The sequence below is a fragment of the Schistocerca americana genome, chromosome 10, assembly GCF_021461395.2.
Source record: "Schistocerca americana isolate TAMUIC-IGC-003095 chromosome 10, iqSchAmer2.1, whole genome shotgun sequence".
Taxonomy (NCBI): Eukaryota; Metazoa; Arthropoda; class Insecta; order Orthoptera; family Acrididae; genus Schistocerca; species Schistocerca americana.
In genome coordinates, this window is record NC_060128.1 from 194387927 (window position 1) to 194404118 (window position 16192).

General features: G+C 39.7%; 1 protein-coding gene across 1 annotated transcript in view; it reads right to left on the reverse strand.

The window, feature by feature from the left end:
* Positions 1-12639: 12639 nt before the first annotated feature.
* The window catches only part of LOC124552383, a gene marked incomplete at its 5' end in the record, with an annotated part of 49337 nt that continues 45784 nt past the window's right edge, over positions 12640-16192 (reverse strand). The window contains one exon of the mRNA XM_047126646.1: positions 12640-13735. Coding sequence (XP_046982602.1) covers positions 13576-13735 — 160 coding nt within the window. The remainder of the gene's footprint in view (positions 13736-16192) is intronic.

Below are 16192 nucleotides of genomic sequence, written 5' to 3' on the forward strand. Positions count from 1 at the left end.
CACCAAACTTCACTAATTCCCACTAGATCTAACTTTAACCTATCCATTTCCCTTTTTAAATTTTCTAACCTATCTGCCCGATTAAGGGATCTGACATTACACGCTCCGATTCGTAGATCGCCAGTTTTCTTTCTCCTGATAACGACATCCTCCTGAGTAGTCCCCGCCTGGAGATCCGAATGGAGGATTATTTTACCTCCGGAATGTTTTACCCAAGAGGACGCCATCATCATTTAACCATAAAGTAAAGCTGCATGTCCACGGGAAAAATTATGGCTGTAGTTTCCCCTTGCTTTCAGCCATTCGCAGTACCAGCACAGCAAGGCCGTTTTGGTTAGTGTTACAAGGCCAGATCAGTCAATCATCCAGACTGAAAAGGCTGCTGCCCCTCTTCAGGAATCACACATTTGTCTGGCCTCTCAACAGATACCCCTCCGTTGTGGTTGCACCTGCGGTATGGTTATGTGTATCACTGAGGCACGCAAGTCTCCTCATCAACGTCAATTTTTTTGAAATTTAGACTTTCTAAAACGTTTTTAATGCTCTCCTATGCATTGTAAAAGTGCAATTACAACATTTGTACCAGTAAAAAATAAAGATGTATCGCACAACATCTCCAAAACTTCTGTTCAGATATTCTTTTTTTTTTTCCATTTTAGTGAGAGGTCCATCCCATCACAAATCTGTGTGTGTGTGTGTGTGTGTGTGTGTGTGTGTGTGTCTAAAAAGGTTGGAAAAAATATGAGGGAGGGAGCGTGCATTTGATCCACTAGGAACCCAGTCTCAGACCTTTTATTCACAACAGAGTTATCAATAATACCTAACACTAATATTCTGTGGTCTCACTAAACTGTAAATTTAACAGAACTGAGTGAGACAGGAAGCAGTGTGGCTGTAGAAATCACTATATATTTTCAGCTTTTTAGGAATCAAGCTGTGTTCATGGGAATGGATGCCAATTTCTTTCTGTTTCAGCAGTTTGTGTTGCTTTCAGGTCAGATGCAGGCAAACCATAGAACTGTGTTGAAATAGTGTCCTAAATCTTTTTTCCTGTGTTTTCCTTATACATCCCATATCCAGCTGCACAAATCCGACATCAGTTCCCGTGGCAATGTAAATGAGGCAGCTGTAGTTTACTGTCTGTTTGTAGATGGAGAGGACTTATGACAGCTTTCTGATTCTGAATTCAATTCTGGGTGCCGCAGTATTGTTGTCGACTCTGAAGAAACTGTCAAACTGTAGATGCGTTCATCTGCACTTCTTCTATGGAGACACATGCATGAGTTGAAAAAAGAAAATACCATTTTCTGTCTAGTGGAGGTGGAAAGAGTATGAAATTTTAAGGCCAAACATTTGCTCCCTCCTGAAGTTGGGAGCTTCTTAAACCACATGGGGTCTGGCACAGTGTGACATGCAACCACAGAGCTATGAATTTCACACTGTAATTGGCAAGGATGCACAGTACTGTGACAAACTGGAAAGAAGGGAAATACTTCGACTGAGTCCCGTGCTGTTAAAAGTTGATTCTGCTGACCGGATGGTTTTGGGAGACTTGTTGGGGGTCATCCAGTCATTTTCTGATACTGGATTACACTTTATCCAACCAACCCCAAAAAAGTAGCTTTCGAAGCACATGTGTTCAACTTTAGTTACGCCATTCAACATTGAAAAATAAAAAGCACAAAAGTAATGCTTGGAATCCAGTCTCAGACCTTTCATTCACAACAGAATATGGTCTCAGACCTTTCATTCACAACAGAATATGGTCTCAGACCTTTCATTCACAACAGAATATGGTCTCAGACCTTTCATTCACAACAGAATATGGTCTCAGACCTTTTATTCACAACAGAGTTATCGATAATAAATAAATAACAAGGTGTTTTGCATCAAGGCAGACTCAATTTCTGATATTGTTGTTTTTCTATGCAAACAGGGACCAAATGGATGAGTTCCAAGATAAAATTATTGTCAAAATTTTATAGTCATCACCAACATTGAATAAGCCTTTGTTCCCTTTTTTCCACTTAGAGGAGCTTTACTGTGGTTTATTTTGTTACCTCTTTAAAATTTATATTTAACAGAATTTTATTGCTCACACTGACTAATTTAGAAGGTAACTTCAGTGGATGTGTGAATCAGCTTTCCAAACACAGTACTGTTACTGCCACCTTCATTTCAGACGCACAAAATGGCAGTTAAAGGGTATTGTTTTGAAAACAGAGTGAGCATAAAAAAAACTGCAATCTTTCAACCAATTTTCCACATGAGGGAAAGCTGTTTGGCTTACTAATAATGAATTAGATGTTGATTTGATACTCGCTAAAGATGATTGTAAATAAGACAAAACACATCTAGGTGCACAAGTAAAATACAAAAATTGATGTGTAGAATGCAAAAGGCATTTTTATTTTAAACTACTGCAATTTATATATGGCTGCTATGGAAATAGCCACCACAAGCAACTTGCAATTTTTTTATATTTATATTTCAGCCTAACATTATTAGAATATAAATATTAGGACAAATCGCCGATCACCACATAGATGAAGTACTGAACAGCAGATTGTTAGATTTTTTTCACACACACACACACACACACACACACACACACACACACACACACACACACACACGGCTGCTGCTGTCTCTGCGTGCTGTGGTGTCCTCTGTGGTGAGTAGCAAATTGTCCTAATTTTCACGTTGCCACTTCAACTCTGATTTTCCATTATTTAACAGTACTGGAATACAAATAAGACTTCTGTTTATATTTTCTAGCTATATTTCATAACTCATTGGATTCCCTAAATTTAATCATATGAAGATATAATTACATACGTTGATCCAAAAACTTGCCATTCATATTCATATAAATAATGAAAAAGGTGTTCTTTACATATGCAGAGCACAGGAATTATCCACCCATTATTTTGTAAAATAAGATGACAAAAACACCCCAATAATTACAGAGGAATAACTCTTCTGGACTGCACCTACAGATTTATGTCCCATCTAATGTACAACTAGGTCACAAATACTGTTGTACCACAACCTAAAGAATACAAAAACATATTTTGTAAATAGGGAAGACGCCCAGACCACAATCTCAGCCTAAAACTAATAATGAAATGGTGCTTGTGATTACAGTTACAAATAACTTAAATGGGAATGATCATACAGATAATGTCGTAAGGAAAGCAAGCCAAAGACTGTGATTTATTGACAAAACACTTAGAAAATGCAGCAAGTCTACTAAACGGACCTCTTACACTATGCTTGTTACCCTCTTTTGGAGTACAGCTGTGTGGTGTGGGGTCTGCAATATATAGGATTGATGAAGGACATTGAAAAGATTTAAAGAAGGGCAGCTCATTTTGTATTATTGTGAAATAAGGGAGAGTGCCCACATGTGATACGTGAATGGGGGAGTAAATCATCAAAACAAAGTATTTTTTGTTGCAGCAGCATTTTCTCATGAAATTTTAATGACATAAATTCTCCTCAGAGTGTGAAAATATTTTGTTGATGCCCACTTATATAGGGAGAAATGATAATCACAATAAAGTAAGAGAAATTGGAGCTCACACAGAAAGATTTAAGTGTTCGTTTTTACTGTGCACTATTTGAGAGAGGGAAAATAGATATGGCTTGAAGGTGATTCAGTGAATCCTCTGCTAGCATTTAATTGTGAATTTCAGAGGAATTGTGTAGATTTGGATGTAGACATAGTGAACCATTAAACAGTGCCTATGCAAGACCTTCATATTAAGAGTTGTGTATTGTAATTGGTTTCTTGATAGCAGAAAATGAAACCATGATCAACATCCATAAATATTCTGTGCAGTGTATGCTAATGATGCAGTTGGTTGGACTACTGTTGTGTGATTGATTAAGAGAGTTAAGGTGTGAGGAAGTGCAGAAGCTGAGCATCACGACCGAACGCATTCAAAATGTCCTGTCACAGCTACAGCCACAGCCACAGCCACTGCTACTGCTACTGCTACTGACACGGTGAGTCACATGGCTGCCATTATCCATTTGACCAGCACATCAGAACCTGACATTTGGCTCCACAGCTGTTGATGAGCATTGTAATTGGGAGGGGGGGGGGGGGGTGGCAGGAAGAGTTCGAGTGCATCTGCAATGATTGGGACTCTAGAATAGTCAGATGTTGTGAGCTCAAATAGCTTCCATAGATTCTCACGGCAGACCAAAAGATTCAAAAGCAATTTGATTTCAACTGTTGGAACCAATTAAGGCTAGCAAAGATGTAGTGATGCCATAGATAATATTACAGTTGACAAAATACAGCTGCAACATTTTGGGTCAGAAACAAAACACTGTAGCAGCACCATCCTCAATCACTAAACAGTGAGAAATTAGAGGCAGCTTGCTATGCTGACAGTCAGGATGACCGACTTTTTGGGATAATGATAGTGTCACTCTTGTACAGTGTGTAAACTTTTAGATGGCAGACCTCTCCCTAGTCCTGAATCGGTAGAAGTCGGTAAACGTCGGGAGGCTTCGGTAGGCACGCAGTTTCGACTGCTGCCAACATTACGTAGCTGACTGTGTTGTACAAGGTAGCCATTGTCGTCTGCTTCGTTATTGTTTTGTGCTGTACTGTTCTGCGTGTTTTTATTGTGCAGTTATGCTAAACATTATCAAAATGAGTGAAGAGGCAGTTGCTGGCCCATCTCGGGAGTCGCCAACAACCCCTACCAGTAGGCCTACAGTTAGAAGGAAACCAGTATTACGTAGCGATGCTCGCAAAATTATATTGCGTGTGATTGAATGCTGCGAAAGGGAAAGGGAGCAGAAAAAATTGCTTCACCCAATTTACAAATCTTCAGTGACAGCTGCTACATACACAGGACAAAGCATGCGTAGCATTCAAAGATTCAAACAGTTTTCCAAGAATCATCCTGGTGTATCACCACAAACGCCTGGCAAGAAAAGGTGAGTTTCCATTTCAAATAGTTTGTTCGCGATCACTTTGAAGGAGCCCCCTATTTTGTCCGAATTACCTTATATTTCATTTTTCCTTGCTACCGTATTGCTTTGTATGGAAACACCACCGGTTACTGTATTATTTCGAAACACATTCATATTAGAGCACATTTCCAAATTAAAAAAAGTACATGCAGTGCAGAAGGCATTTTCTTATAAATCTTTCTCTCTCTTTTAACTTAGGAAAAGAAGTGGAGAAATCGAAGTAATGATTGATGATTGATGATTTCAACAAGCGTGTCATTCACGACACGATAACGGAATTTTATTCAGTGCGGAAGATTGTGCCGAGCCTGCGAACACTTCTTCCAGTTTTGCACAACAAAATAGGCTGGAAGTGGAGTATTGTCTCACTGAGAAAAGTACTTTTGTCTATGGGATTCATATGGTGTAACGTGGAAAACAAGAGGAATGTATTGTTAGGACGTCCAGGCATTGTGCACTGGTGATCTCGTTTCGTGGTTTGTGAGCGCATAGTAGACAAACATACGTACATTCATTTTTATATATATATATATATAGATTTTAATGTAAATGACGATTTCAGTTTAGTTTACGAACAACATTTAAAGCAAATTTTACTTCCAAGCCTTTCGTCTGCTTTTGTGTAAGCATGACGCGCAATTTGTAGTGCCAGCACTGCAACTGGTAGGCGTGCCTTGTCCCCCCCAATGGCTCCTCACCCCTCGCCAGCCAATGCTTGCTTCCTCCTCCCCCCGCACTCCCCTCACAACTCTGCCGTCTTACAGTTAACACACTGTAGATACGTTGTCAATAGGGTCTGTCACTAATTGACAGGCGTCTGTGAAGATTATGAAGAAACTCGAGAACCATATCTGAAGAGTTTGCTCTGACATGAAAGTGAAAGAATAAAAGAAATATTGCTCCAACATGATAATGCATGCCCCCACACAAGTCTCGAAAGTGGAAACACACTGCCAGGCTGGGCAGGACGTCATTGCCTCGTGCATCCTGCAGCCCAGACCTGCTATCCAGTGACCTCCATCTGTTTAGACCACTTCAGGATTCTCTACATGGGACACACTTTGAAGAAGAGGAGTGAGTAATTCAAGCAGTGAAAATGTGGCTGTGAGCTCTCGGCAAGAAGTCTGACCGACAGGGAATGTGTGTAATACAGGCATGAGGCCATAGGGTGTGATGGAGTATCTATATATATCCTAATAATATATGTATATATTATTTTGAAGGTCTCATTAAGTCTTCTTACATTTGCAAGTGAATTTTGCCTCCTTTGAGGCCTGGACTTCCTGCATTCTTTGTGTGTGGCCTCACCTACACTCCTCCCTCCAAGGCGAACCTTTAGTAGCAGTAGTAGTAGTAGTAGTAGTAGTGTACACATGCACGTGCTCATGTGCATGCACACTTTTCAACTGAAAAGGGGTTCATTTTGATTTTGGCATAGAACAGAGCTCTCGAATATATTTGTAATTCACTTTATTTGCAATCACAAAATTTGATATAAAAAAATGAAAACTCAAAAATATACATTTCATTCAACCAGATCTACATAATAATTATCACAATATAAGATCTACGTGAAAGATCAAGTTTACATTAATGTTTTTTACCATTTCTATGATTTTTAATTATTGTGACAAAACACATGCTAAATGTTTTGAACTGTGTAAAATATCTTCTCTAGAATTGCACAAGTAAGTTTTTAAATTCTAATTCTACATAACTCTTTGGTTCCTTTTTTTTCTCTACTGTGTCACTATACCCTCAAGATTTATTTTCTTCTTTAAAATTAAAAAAAAAAAGTGTCAACAGGTATTACAGACAGGCTCACACAGTGGCTTGTGCCTTTAAAATTACAACACACATTAAGCAAGACACTTTGTTGCTGGCGACACATCGGCCATTTCCCTCTGTTGTTAACTACAGTCCGACTAACAAACATATAATAAAACACGGAACAGTTAGCTATTTAGTCCATAGTTGTGGTAGTATCATAGAGTAATTGTGTATACAGCTGCAGAGAATAAGAAGTAATTATACAACATACATTCAAGAAATCACAGATACAAAATGTGTCTTTCATTTTTACAGTCTACCGCACCTCTTCGGCATTGTGTGCACAATGCACATAAGTGGCCAGTTGAACACTCTAGTCTCGTGACTATTAAAGCGTATCAGTCCTACAGAAAACATAACTTTTTAGTGCCCTACGTCTGTCAACGGTCCTGATACACAAACATACACAGTCAGTCCATTCACAATTTCAGCTGAAAATTCTCCATTTGCTGCTGCAAAATGACCAAAATAACTGTATCTCATTTACCCTTGTCAAATTAGGCATTTACAGCCATCATCAATATAGTATCAAAATTAGACTGAAACCATATCTGAATGGTTACAAGCTTAGGACTAAATACTACAATGGACAGAGGTTTCCTGCAATGAGCAATGGTTGGTTGAGGGATTGCATTGAATATTAGTAATAACTGAATTACTCAAAATTCTAAATGTAGATATTCAAAATATCACTAAATTGAGATTGTGAGCATATATTTTAGGAATATGGGTTATCACTGTTATGAAAAAATGGTGATGACGAGCATAAAACTGCGTATTATTGAGCCAGAGAATGTTTTCGTAAGGCCATTTTAACTTAATCAAATGTGGTTTTTTGGTGAAACATTGTAAATTAACTAAACACTGTTTTTTGCCTTGTTTTACAAATTTTATTATGGTTACTGCACAACCTAGGTTTCAGGTTATAAGCCCTGAAAGGGGTCTTATAACCTGAAGCCTAGGTTTCCCATAAACCATGATAAAGTTTGTGAAAAAAGGTAAAAAACAATGTTTGTTTAACTAATTTTCTTAAGGTATTTCTACCACAGGTAACAAAAAAGTATGGAAATATAAATCCTGTATTACTGGATTTGTTGTCTCTTCAGGGAAGCTCTAGGTAAGTAGGATTTAACTGGTATTACCCCCCATTCAGAGCTATCAAATGTGTGCAACAAAAAGATAATGAATGTATATAATATGCAGTGACGGTCCGAAATTAGGTGGTACTGCTGTGCGGAACATCACCGTGAGATCTCCTCACAGGTGAGAGGGCAGCACAGAATGCAGGCAGTGAAAGAAATACTGTATGTGACAGCAGAGGTCGAGGAAGTGTGATGTGATACTGAGCAGCACCACACAGCCGGCATGTTAGGACTACGTATTGCACTTGTTCACTTTGGTAACGCATTATAGCACAAGTACGTGATGCACATACAGAATTACCAAATCAGTGGGATATATATAGGAACTGGAAAATTAATTGATGTGGGTCCTGCGAGAACCTACTCTCGGGTTGTGTGTGGGGGAGGGGAATGGGTGCAATTTCATATTACTTAGGTATGGAGGAGGACACTGGTGTTCCTGCTTGGCATCTCAACTGTGTGGCATCATTTTTAGAGAACAAAAAGATGAGTGAAAAGAATGAAAAGAATGAAGACTAATTTCTGTGAGGAAAGGAAAAGTTAATAGAGAAGCAGTTCTGATTATGCACTTAGCAACAAAAGATGTAGAATGGAAAACAGTGACATCTTCATAGAATTTTTTGGCTCACAGAAAGTGGTTCACAATATGAGGTGGGATAAGATGGTCGATACCCTGGGACGAGTAAGGTGAAGAATAGAGGCAGACATATTATCTACAAAAAAACTAGTGGAAACTTAGCTACCTTTCTTTGTATGTGCCCATTTACTATGTATCGACGACGGTGCGAGGTGGGCTCACCGTTTACCACAAGTGTTATTAGACACGTGTGTGAGGAAGAAATTCGCAAATCAGTTATAACAAAGAGCATATATGATTTAAAAACAGAGATAAGGCAGAAGTGATGAAAAGTATTAATAACAAGAAGAGGGATACATTTCACTGACAGACAGAACAGTCTCATATTCTGGTGTCTGGAACAGCACATTACACGTGTGGCAGGAAATTCTAGTGGCAGAGTTTCGCCATCCCTTTCCCACAGCATGAACCGTGCCTCCGCACATCAAGTGAGGCGTAGGCACCTCTCCCTCCTCTGCTCATTTACTGGACATTCTGCAACTACAGTTGTTTATGGTGGCGTACACTCAGGCACACACATCTCTTGAATGTTAACAGAGAGGTTCTTGTGGTTTTTAGACCAAAATACTGGAAAGAGAAATGGTGATATGATTGTGGAAATGGTGATCATGTGATTGTGAACCAAAAAACTGATGAAACTCCTTCAACAGACTTTTCTTACAAACTCGGGAATACTGGAGGAATAACAAGTTCGTCAATGTGGACATTGTCTGCAACAAATATATAAATATTCATTTTATAAATTGTGAACTGCATCGAGAATAAGGGGTTTCAGTTTATAAAAAGAATACCATAGAAATATTCCTTAGGATGACACCTGCCATTCCCATTAAATTTATTAAAATTATCGTGTTGAGAGGATAACATATTTTCAAAATTTTCTCTTTGGAAATACACATTTAACAAAGATTGCACGTGGATCATTGCAATGTATAATGAAATTACAGAAATAAAGAGAGAAGGTTCAAAAGAGTTAAATCTGCTATGGCAGTGTATTTAGACTGTGTGTTTTCATTGTCTTTGCTGATACAATGTACACACAAGATTCCACCTGCTGTGTTGGAGATGATAATATTCAGGAATTCCACAAGGTCTCCACATATTCCCTGTTTTGCAACTGTGCAGCAACAATTTAAAGTCTTCACCACTACTGCTTGTGTACTCATTTGATCTGTTATCTTTCAAAAGCATGGAGTTGCAAGTAATTTTTTATTGTGACACTTATCCTGTTGAAAATATTAACCTGGAGGTTCTCTAAATACAGGTTGAGTTGTTTCCTTTTGATGAATTCTACTGTGTGTGAGACCGGTCACACTTTCCTCCCTTTTTTAATCTGAATGCTAACAGTTCAAGTATGTTGTGAGTGCAAAGTTGCATGCACTGGGTTGCAGCTCTGTGTATCACAATCAATTGCTGGCCAAAAAAAAGTAATCACTAGAAATCTTATTACAACAAAACGAGTTTTCCATAAATACTCCTCAAGTTCTTCCTTCAAAGTGACTACTAAATAAGGGGCAACATTTTGAAGTTATCTACTCTTTGGAACACTTCACAACTTTACGAGGGACAGTATTTAATTCGTAGCTGCTAAACTGCCCCCCAGACCAAAACAATTGGGTTCCTCTTGATGCATTTGCAATATCTTTGTAATTTTACTTACCAACATTGCTAACTGATCACAAATTCAACTCACAGTAAATGTGTTACTCTGATAATCATTCTTCCTCTGGATTTACCTTAACCAAAGAGAAGAAAAAAATCAATTTCTAGCAAGTTGTTACTGTTAATTAGATATTTATGAGAGAAAAAATAAGAATAGTTTATTTTAGTGTAATACTGTAATACATTAATGAGTGCCATCAAAAATCAGTCACCTGTGGTCGGGACAGGTACATGAGCAGGACTCTAGGGAGTCCTGTACTTGTACCAGGAGAAGCATGCAGCAGTACCAAGAGCATAGCTGGGGGAGTAAAACACTCTCTGTGTGCCTTACACTTCTAAGTATGAAACTGCTCTACTACAAAGTGATGCAGAATTCATTAACATCCAAATGAAATCGTGTATCAGACTCTGTATACTGTCGACAACACACCAAACTTATTTTGTATGACAGTAGCTCATACATTACATACTAATGAGCTCCTGTCAGGTTGCAACATGTACTAGTGAAATGCACACTCTTGAAATATTTGTTTTCGTTGAGAATTTTGTAGACATAATTTTGTTCTAAAGTACTAGGATTGCCACATTAAAAAAAAGAAATAGTTAAAAATGAAAACTAACACTATACAAGACAGAAGATTGTTTACTTTCTGATAATTGAAATGACAATGCAGAAAACTTGGCAAAATATAATTTTAGATGTATCCAATCATTTAATTGCAATTTGTATGTCAGATGCTTAATTTCAAATACAATCAAGTGCTGCACTTCTTCTGTCTTTTATATTGTTATTTATGATATTCCTTAATCTAAAACTTCATATTGTAAAGAATATTGAAGTATACAATCAACTGTGCAGGTATAAATTACCTGCACTACACAATACACTAATCAGTTAAGGGTATTAGGCATTAGAGTCGCAAGGACAGTAATATTTTCCGACCAGCTACACATTAGGCCTCTCATATGTAGACCGTACGGATTGACAGTGAGGTCACAAACTCATATTTTTAATACTGAGCACCACATATTTATTTTATTAGTTATACACACGAAAGAAAATTTTGAGACTAATATCGACACTGGTCCCGGGGAAACTACGCCCCCGGCATATGTATTCAGTTTCAGTATGGCACGAGGTCAGGAATTCTTATTTCAAAACTTGGCACACCACGGACGGACATCAGGTTGCCAACTGTTGAAAATAAATGCAGCTGCCCCAAAGGGAACTCCGTTTTTGTAGTATTTGCAATTTCAGGAAGGTTTCCACCACTCTTACATCAAGCATCCCCCACACTGACACAAATGTTTCACTAGTGACGCCACTAGTGAAGTCACTTTGACGGTGCCAGAATAAACTGCAGCAGGTATGGCTGATGGCAACACTGAGGTTTCAATTGGTGAAAATGCTCATCCGTAGATAACATCTTCATTTTCAAAGTGGGGAATGACATACATCACCGAATAGGGCTGGCAGCTTTGAAATCCTTAGGTAGTGAGTGGTACATAAACTTCACCAATAGCAGTCTGCAGAGCAGTGGAGAAGCAGTTCTGAGTCTGCACTTGTTAGTCAAAGATGATAAAAATTGAGACATCTTTGTAGCACCTGTGGCCTCCCAGCTCCACTGTAGTTCAGGTGGTTCTCTAAGCCGAGGGGGCACTCATTTAGGCCGCGAACACCATTTACCAGATCTGGAAGCGACTTCAGGTAGTAGGCCTACGGAAGTGATAATTTCGTGTGAATGTGGTGATTAGGGCCCACAGATATTAGTTTGTCTAAAGATTTACTGACAATGTTCATCTTGCAAACAATTTGTGAACAGAATGGGAAAGGATGATAAAGACAGTACCAGAAGTGCCCTCCACCACGCACCCTAAAGTTGCTCGTAGAGTATACATGTAGAAAAATAGATGGAAGAATACCTCCTCATCTCGTGGAATGAAATTAGGAATGTACAACTGAAGGGTTTGATCTGGCAAAGAATGGTACAATTACAGTAATGTTCATAAATACATTACTTCTGAGCTTTAAAAATAAAGTACATCTTCTTGTATTGTTATTTCTCAGCTTCCATATCACAAAAAAGTTTGTATGTTCATTCCCACCTCACTTCTGTTCTCTCTCCAACCAAATCAGTTGTAACTCAGTTTCTCACTGTGCTGCCCTTAATTCCCTAATCGCTGTATTACATACCCCAGTTTTATCAGAAATACAGCAAAGAACAAGGTGCCCATGATAAAGTGTACTACTGCAAAGCCTTTTGGAACCAAGGATGGTGTGACAGTCACGTCTGTAATGCTAGAGTTCTTGATGACAGTGATTTATTTGCCATCTCATTGAGAATTTAGAGGAAGAGTCCTCGGTAGAATAACTCTTTTTTTTTCCAATTTTGGAGGCCTGCCTTATCGAGCAGTTTGAATATTTATCGCTTTCTCTCCTCCACTGCGAAATCCGGTGAGGAGATGACAAAGCAGAGAGATTATTGAACACAGTTGTTTGGAGGCCCTTTTGTTTCTCACGAAATGGTAAAGTTTCAGACTGGCACTGTTTCCACGTAGACATTAGAGACGTGCTACACTGCCACACACAAACCTGCGAGAACATATACCCTCTACACGACAAGTATCGACTGCTCACTGAGGGCCTCTCCGGTGCTCTGCAAATAATTTTGTGTCAGTGTGGCGAAGCACTAGTAAGTGACGTGGGCAATTACAACTGACGGCACCTCGAATGTGCCCGTAGCGTACAAATGTCGTATGCGGATTGAATTAAACGTGACACAGAGGAGCCTGTCAATCAAAAATTTGCTGTTACATTTTTATTGTTATCCAATACTTCCAGCTGGTAGGAGTACCCTTCTTCTGGTCCAGTAACAAAGACACCATCAGACAATAAAACCACTAGTCAGTCAGTTTCTGTTGTTTGGAGATCTACCAGCAAAACAGTTTAGAGAGACACACAGTCCACCAACAAGTGTACCACCTCATACGTAAATTACATCGGCAACGGATCGGCTCCTATTAGTCATTAGCATTTGTTTGTGGAGCTGACAGTTGTTCATTATCTCAGTACGTACTGTGGATCTCAAAGTGTACATAAGTTACACTCATTTGCCTCTTCCTCTCCCTCTATCCACTCTACAACAAGTGAGAGAGCCTTCAAAGTCCACGCACTGAAGCTCGACACCCGTTCTCCACAGCACCGGTCAGTCCTTCAAGGGTAAATAGATCTGTGACACCCTGTTACGCCACAAGCACACCTTTACACTTCACGAGGTACGGGCACCCGGCCCCCAACCCGCGGCCTCCTCAGCCGCGACCCGAGTCGTCGTCCTCGGGCAGGACGATGGACACGGACTTGCGTGGTCCTTTCGGCGGGGTCGTCGGTGACGGCGATACGGCACCGTCGGCGGCAGGTGCGACGACAGTCAGGACCGGCTGCTCGGTGGTGGTGGCATCTGTCTGAGCACTGTGGACAGAATTTTACTCGTTTCCAGGATACTCGAGTTACTTTAAACTGAATATATACCATTTATATCTGCAAACATTTTTGTTAGTTAAGATTGCAAACTGAATGGTTTTATATCAATTTTGGGCATACATTCCAACAGCTGCATTTGTAATCCATCTGCAAAAAAGAAGCAAAAAAGTGACAGATTTCAGATGGAAAGTTTCGTAGCTAAATCTGTGGGGCTCCAGTCATGATCGGGCTTCTGGCCTGACTGCAAGTGGGAATTGTTGTTGTGGTCTTCAGTCCTGAGACTGGTTTGATGCAGCTCTCCATGCTACTCTGTCCTGTGCAAGCTTCTTCATCTCCCAGTACTTACTGCAACCTACAGCCTTCTGAATCTGCATAGTGTATTCATCTCTTGGTCTCCCTCTATGATTTTTACCCTCCACGCTGCCCTCCAATACTAAACTTGTGATCCCTAGATGCCTCAGAACATGTCCTACCAACCGATCCCTTCTTCTAGTCAAGTTGTGCCACAAACTTCTCTTCTCCCCAATCCTATTCAATACCTCCTCATTAGTTACATGATCTACTCACCTTATTTTCAGCATTCTTCTGTAGCACCACATTTCGAAAGCTTCTATTCTCTTCTTGTCCAAACCAGTTATCGTCCATGTTTCACTTCCATACATGGCTACACTCCATACAAATACTTTCAGAAACGACTTCCTGACACTTAAATCTATACTCGATGTTAACAAATGTCTCTTCTTCAGAAACGATTTCCTTGCCATTGCCAGTCTACATTTCATATCCTCTCTACTTCGACCATCATCAGTTATTTTACTCCCTAAATATCAAAACTCCTTTACTACTTTAAGTGTCTCATTTCCTAATCTAATTCCCTCAGGATCACCCGATTTAATTTGACTACATTCCATTATCCTCGTTTTGCTTTTGTTGATGTTCATCTTATATCCTCCTTTCAAGACACTGTCCATCCCGTTCAACTGCTCTTCCAAGTCCTTTGCTGTCTCTGACAGAATTACAATGTCATCGTCGAACCTCAAAGTTTTTACTTCTTCTCCATGAATTTTAATGCCTACTCCGAATTTTTCTTTTGTTTCCTTTACTGCTTGCTCAATATACAGATTGAATAACATCGGGGAGAGGCTACAACCCTGTCTCTCACCTTTCCCAACCATTGCTTCCCTTTCATGCCCCTCGACTCTTACAACTGCCATCTGGTTTCTGTACAAATTGTAAATAGCCTTTTGCTCCCTGTATTTTACCCCTGCCACCTTCAGAATTTGAAAGAGAGTATTCCAGTTAACATTGTCAAAAGCTTTCTCTAAGTCTACAATTGCTAGAAACGTAGGCTTGCCTTTTCTTAATCTTTCTTCTAAGATAAGTCGTAAGGTTAGTATTGCCTCATGTGTTCCAATATTTCTACGGAATCCAAACTGATCTTCCCCGAGGTCCACTTCTACCAGTTTTTCCATTTGTCTGTAAAGAATTCGCGTTAGTATTTTGCAGCTGTGACTTATTAAACTGATTGTTCGGTAATTTTCACATCTGTCAACACCTGCATTCTTTGGGATTGGAATTATTATATTCTTCTTGAAGTCTGAGGGTATTTCGCCTGTCTCTTACATCTTGCTCACCAAATGGTAGAGTTTTGTCAGGACTGGCTCTCCAAAGGCCATCAGTAGTTCTAATGGAATGTTGTCTACTCCCAGGGCCTTGTTTCGACTCAGGTCTTTCAGTGCTCTGTCGAACTCTTCACGCAGTATCTTATCTCCCATTTCGTCTTCATCTACATCCTCTTCCATTTCCATAATATTGTCCTCAAGTACATCGCCCTTGTATAAACCCTCTATATGCTCCTTCCACCTTTCTGCCTTCCCTTCTTTGCTTAGAACTGGGTTGCCATCTGAGCTCTTGATATTCATACAAGTGGTTCTCTTCTCTCCAAAGGTCTCTTTAATTTTCCTGTAGGCAGTATCTATCTTACCCCTAGTGAGACAAGCCTCTACATCCTTACATTTGTCCTCTAGCCATCCCTGCTTAGCCATTTTGCACTTCCTGTCGATCTCATTTTTGAGACGTTTGTATCCTTTTTGCGACGTTTGTATTGCTTTTTGCCTGCTTCATTTACTGCATTTTTATACACTCCTGGAAATTGAAATAAGAACACCGTGAATTCATTGTCCCAGGAAGGGGAAACTTTATTGACACATTCCTGGGGTCAGATACATCACATGATCACACTGACAGAACCACAGGCACATAGACACAGGCAACAGAGCATGCACAATGTCGGCACTAGTACAGTGTATATCCACCTTTCGCAGCAATGCAGGCTGCTATTCTCCCATGGAGACGATCGTAGACATGCTGGATGTAGTCCTGTGGAACGGCTTCCCATGCCATTTCCACCTGGCGCCTCAGTTGGACCAGCGTTCGTGCTGGACG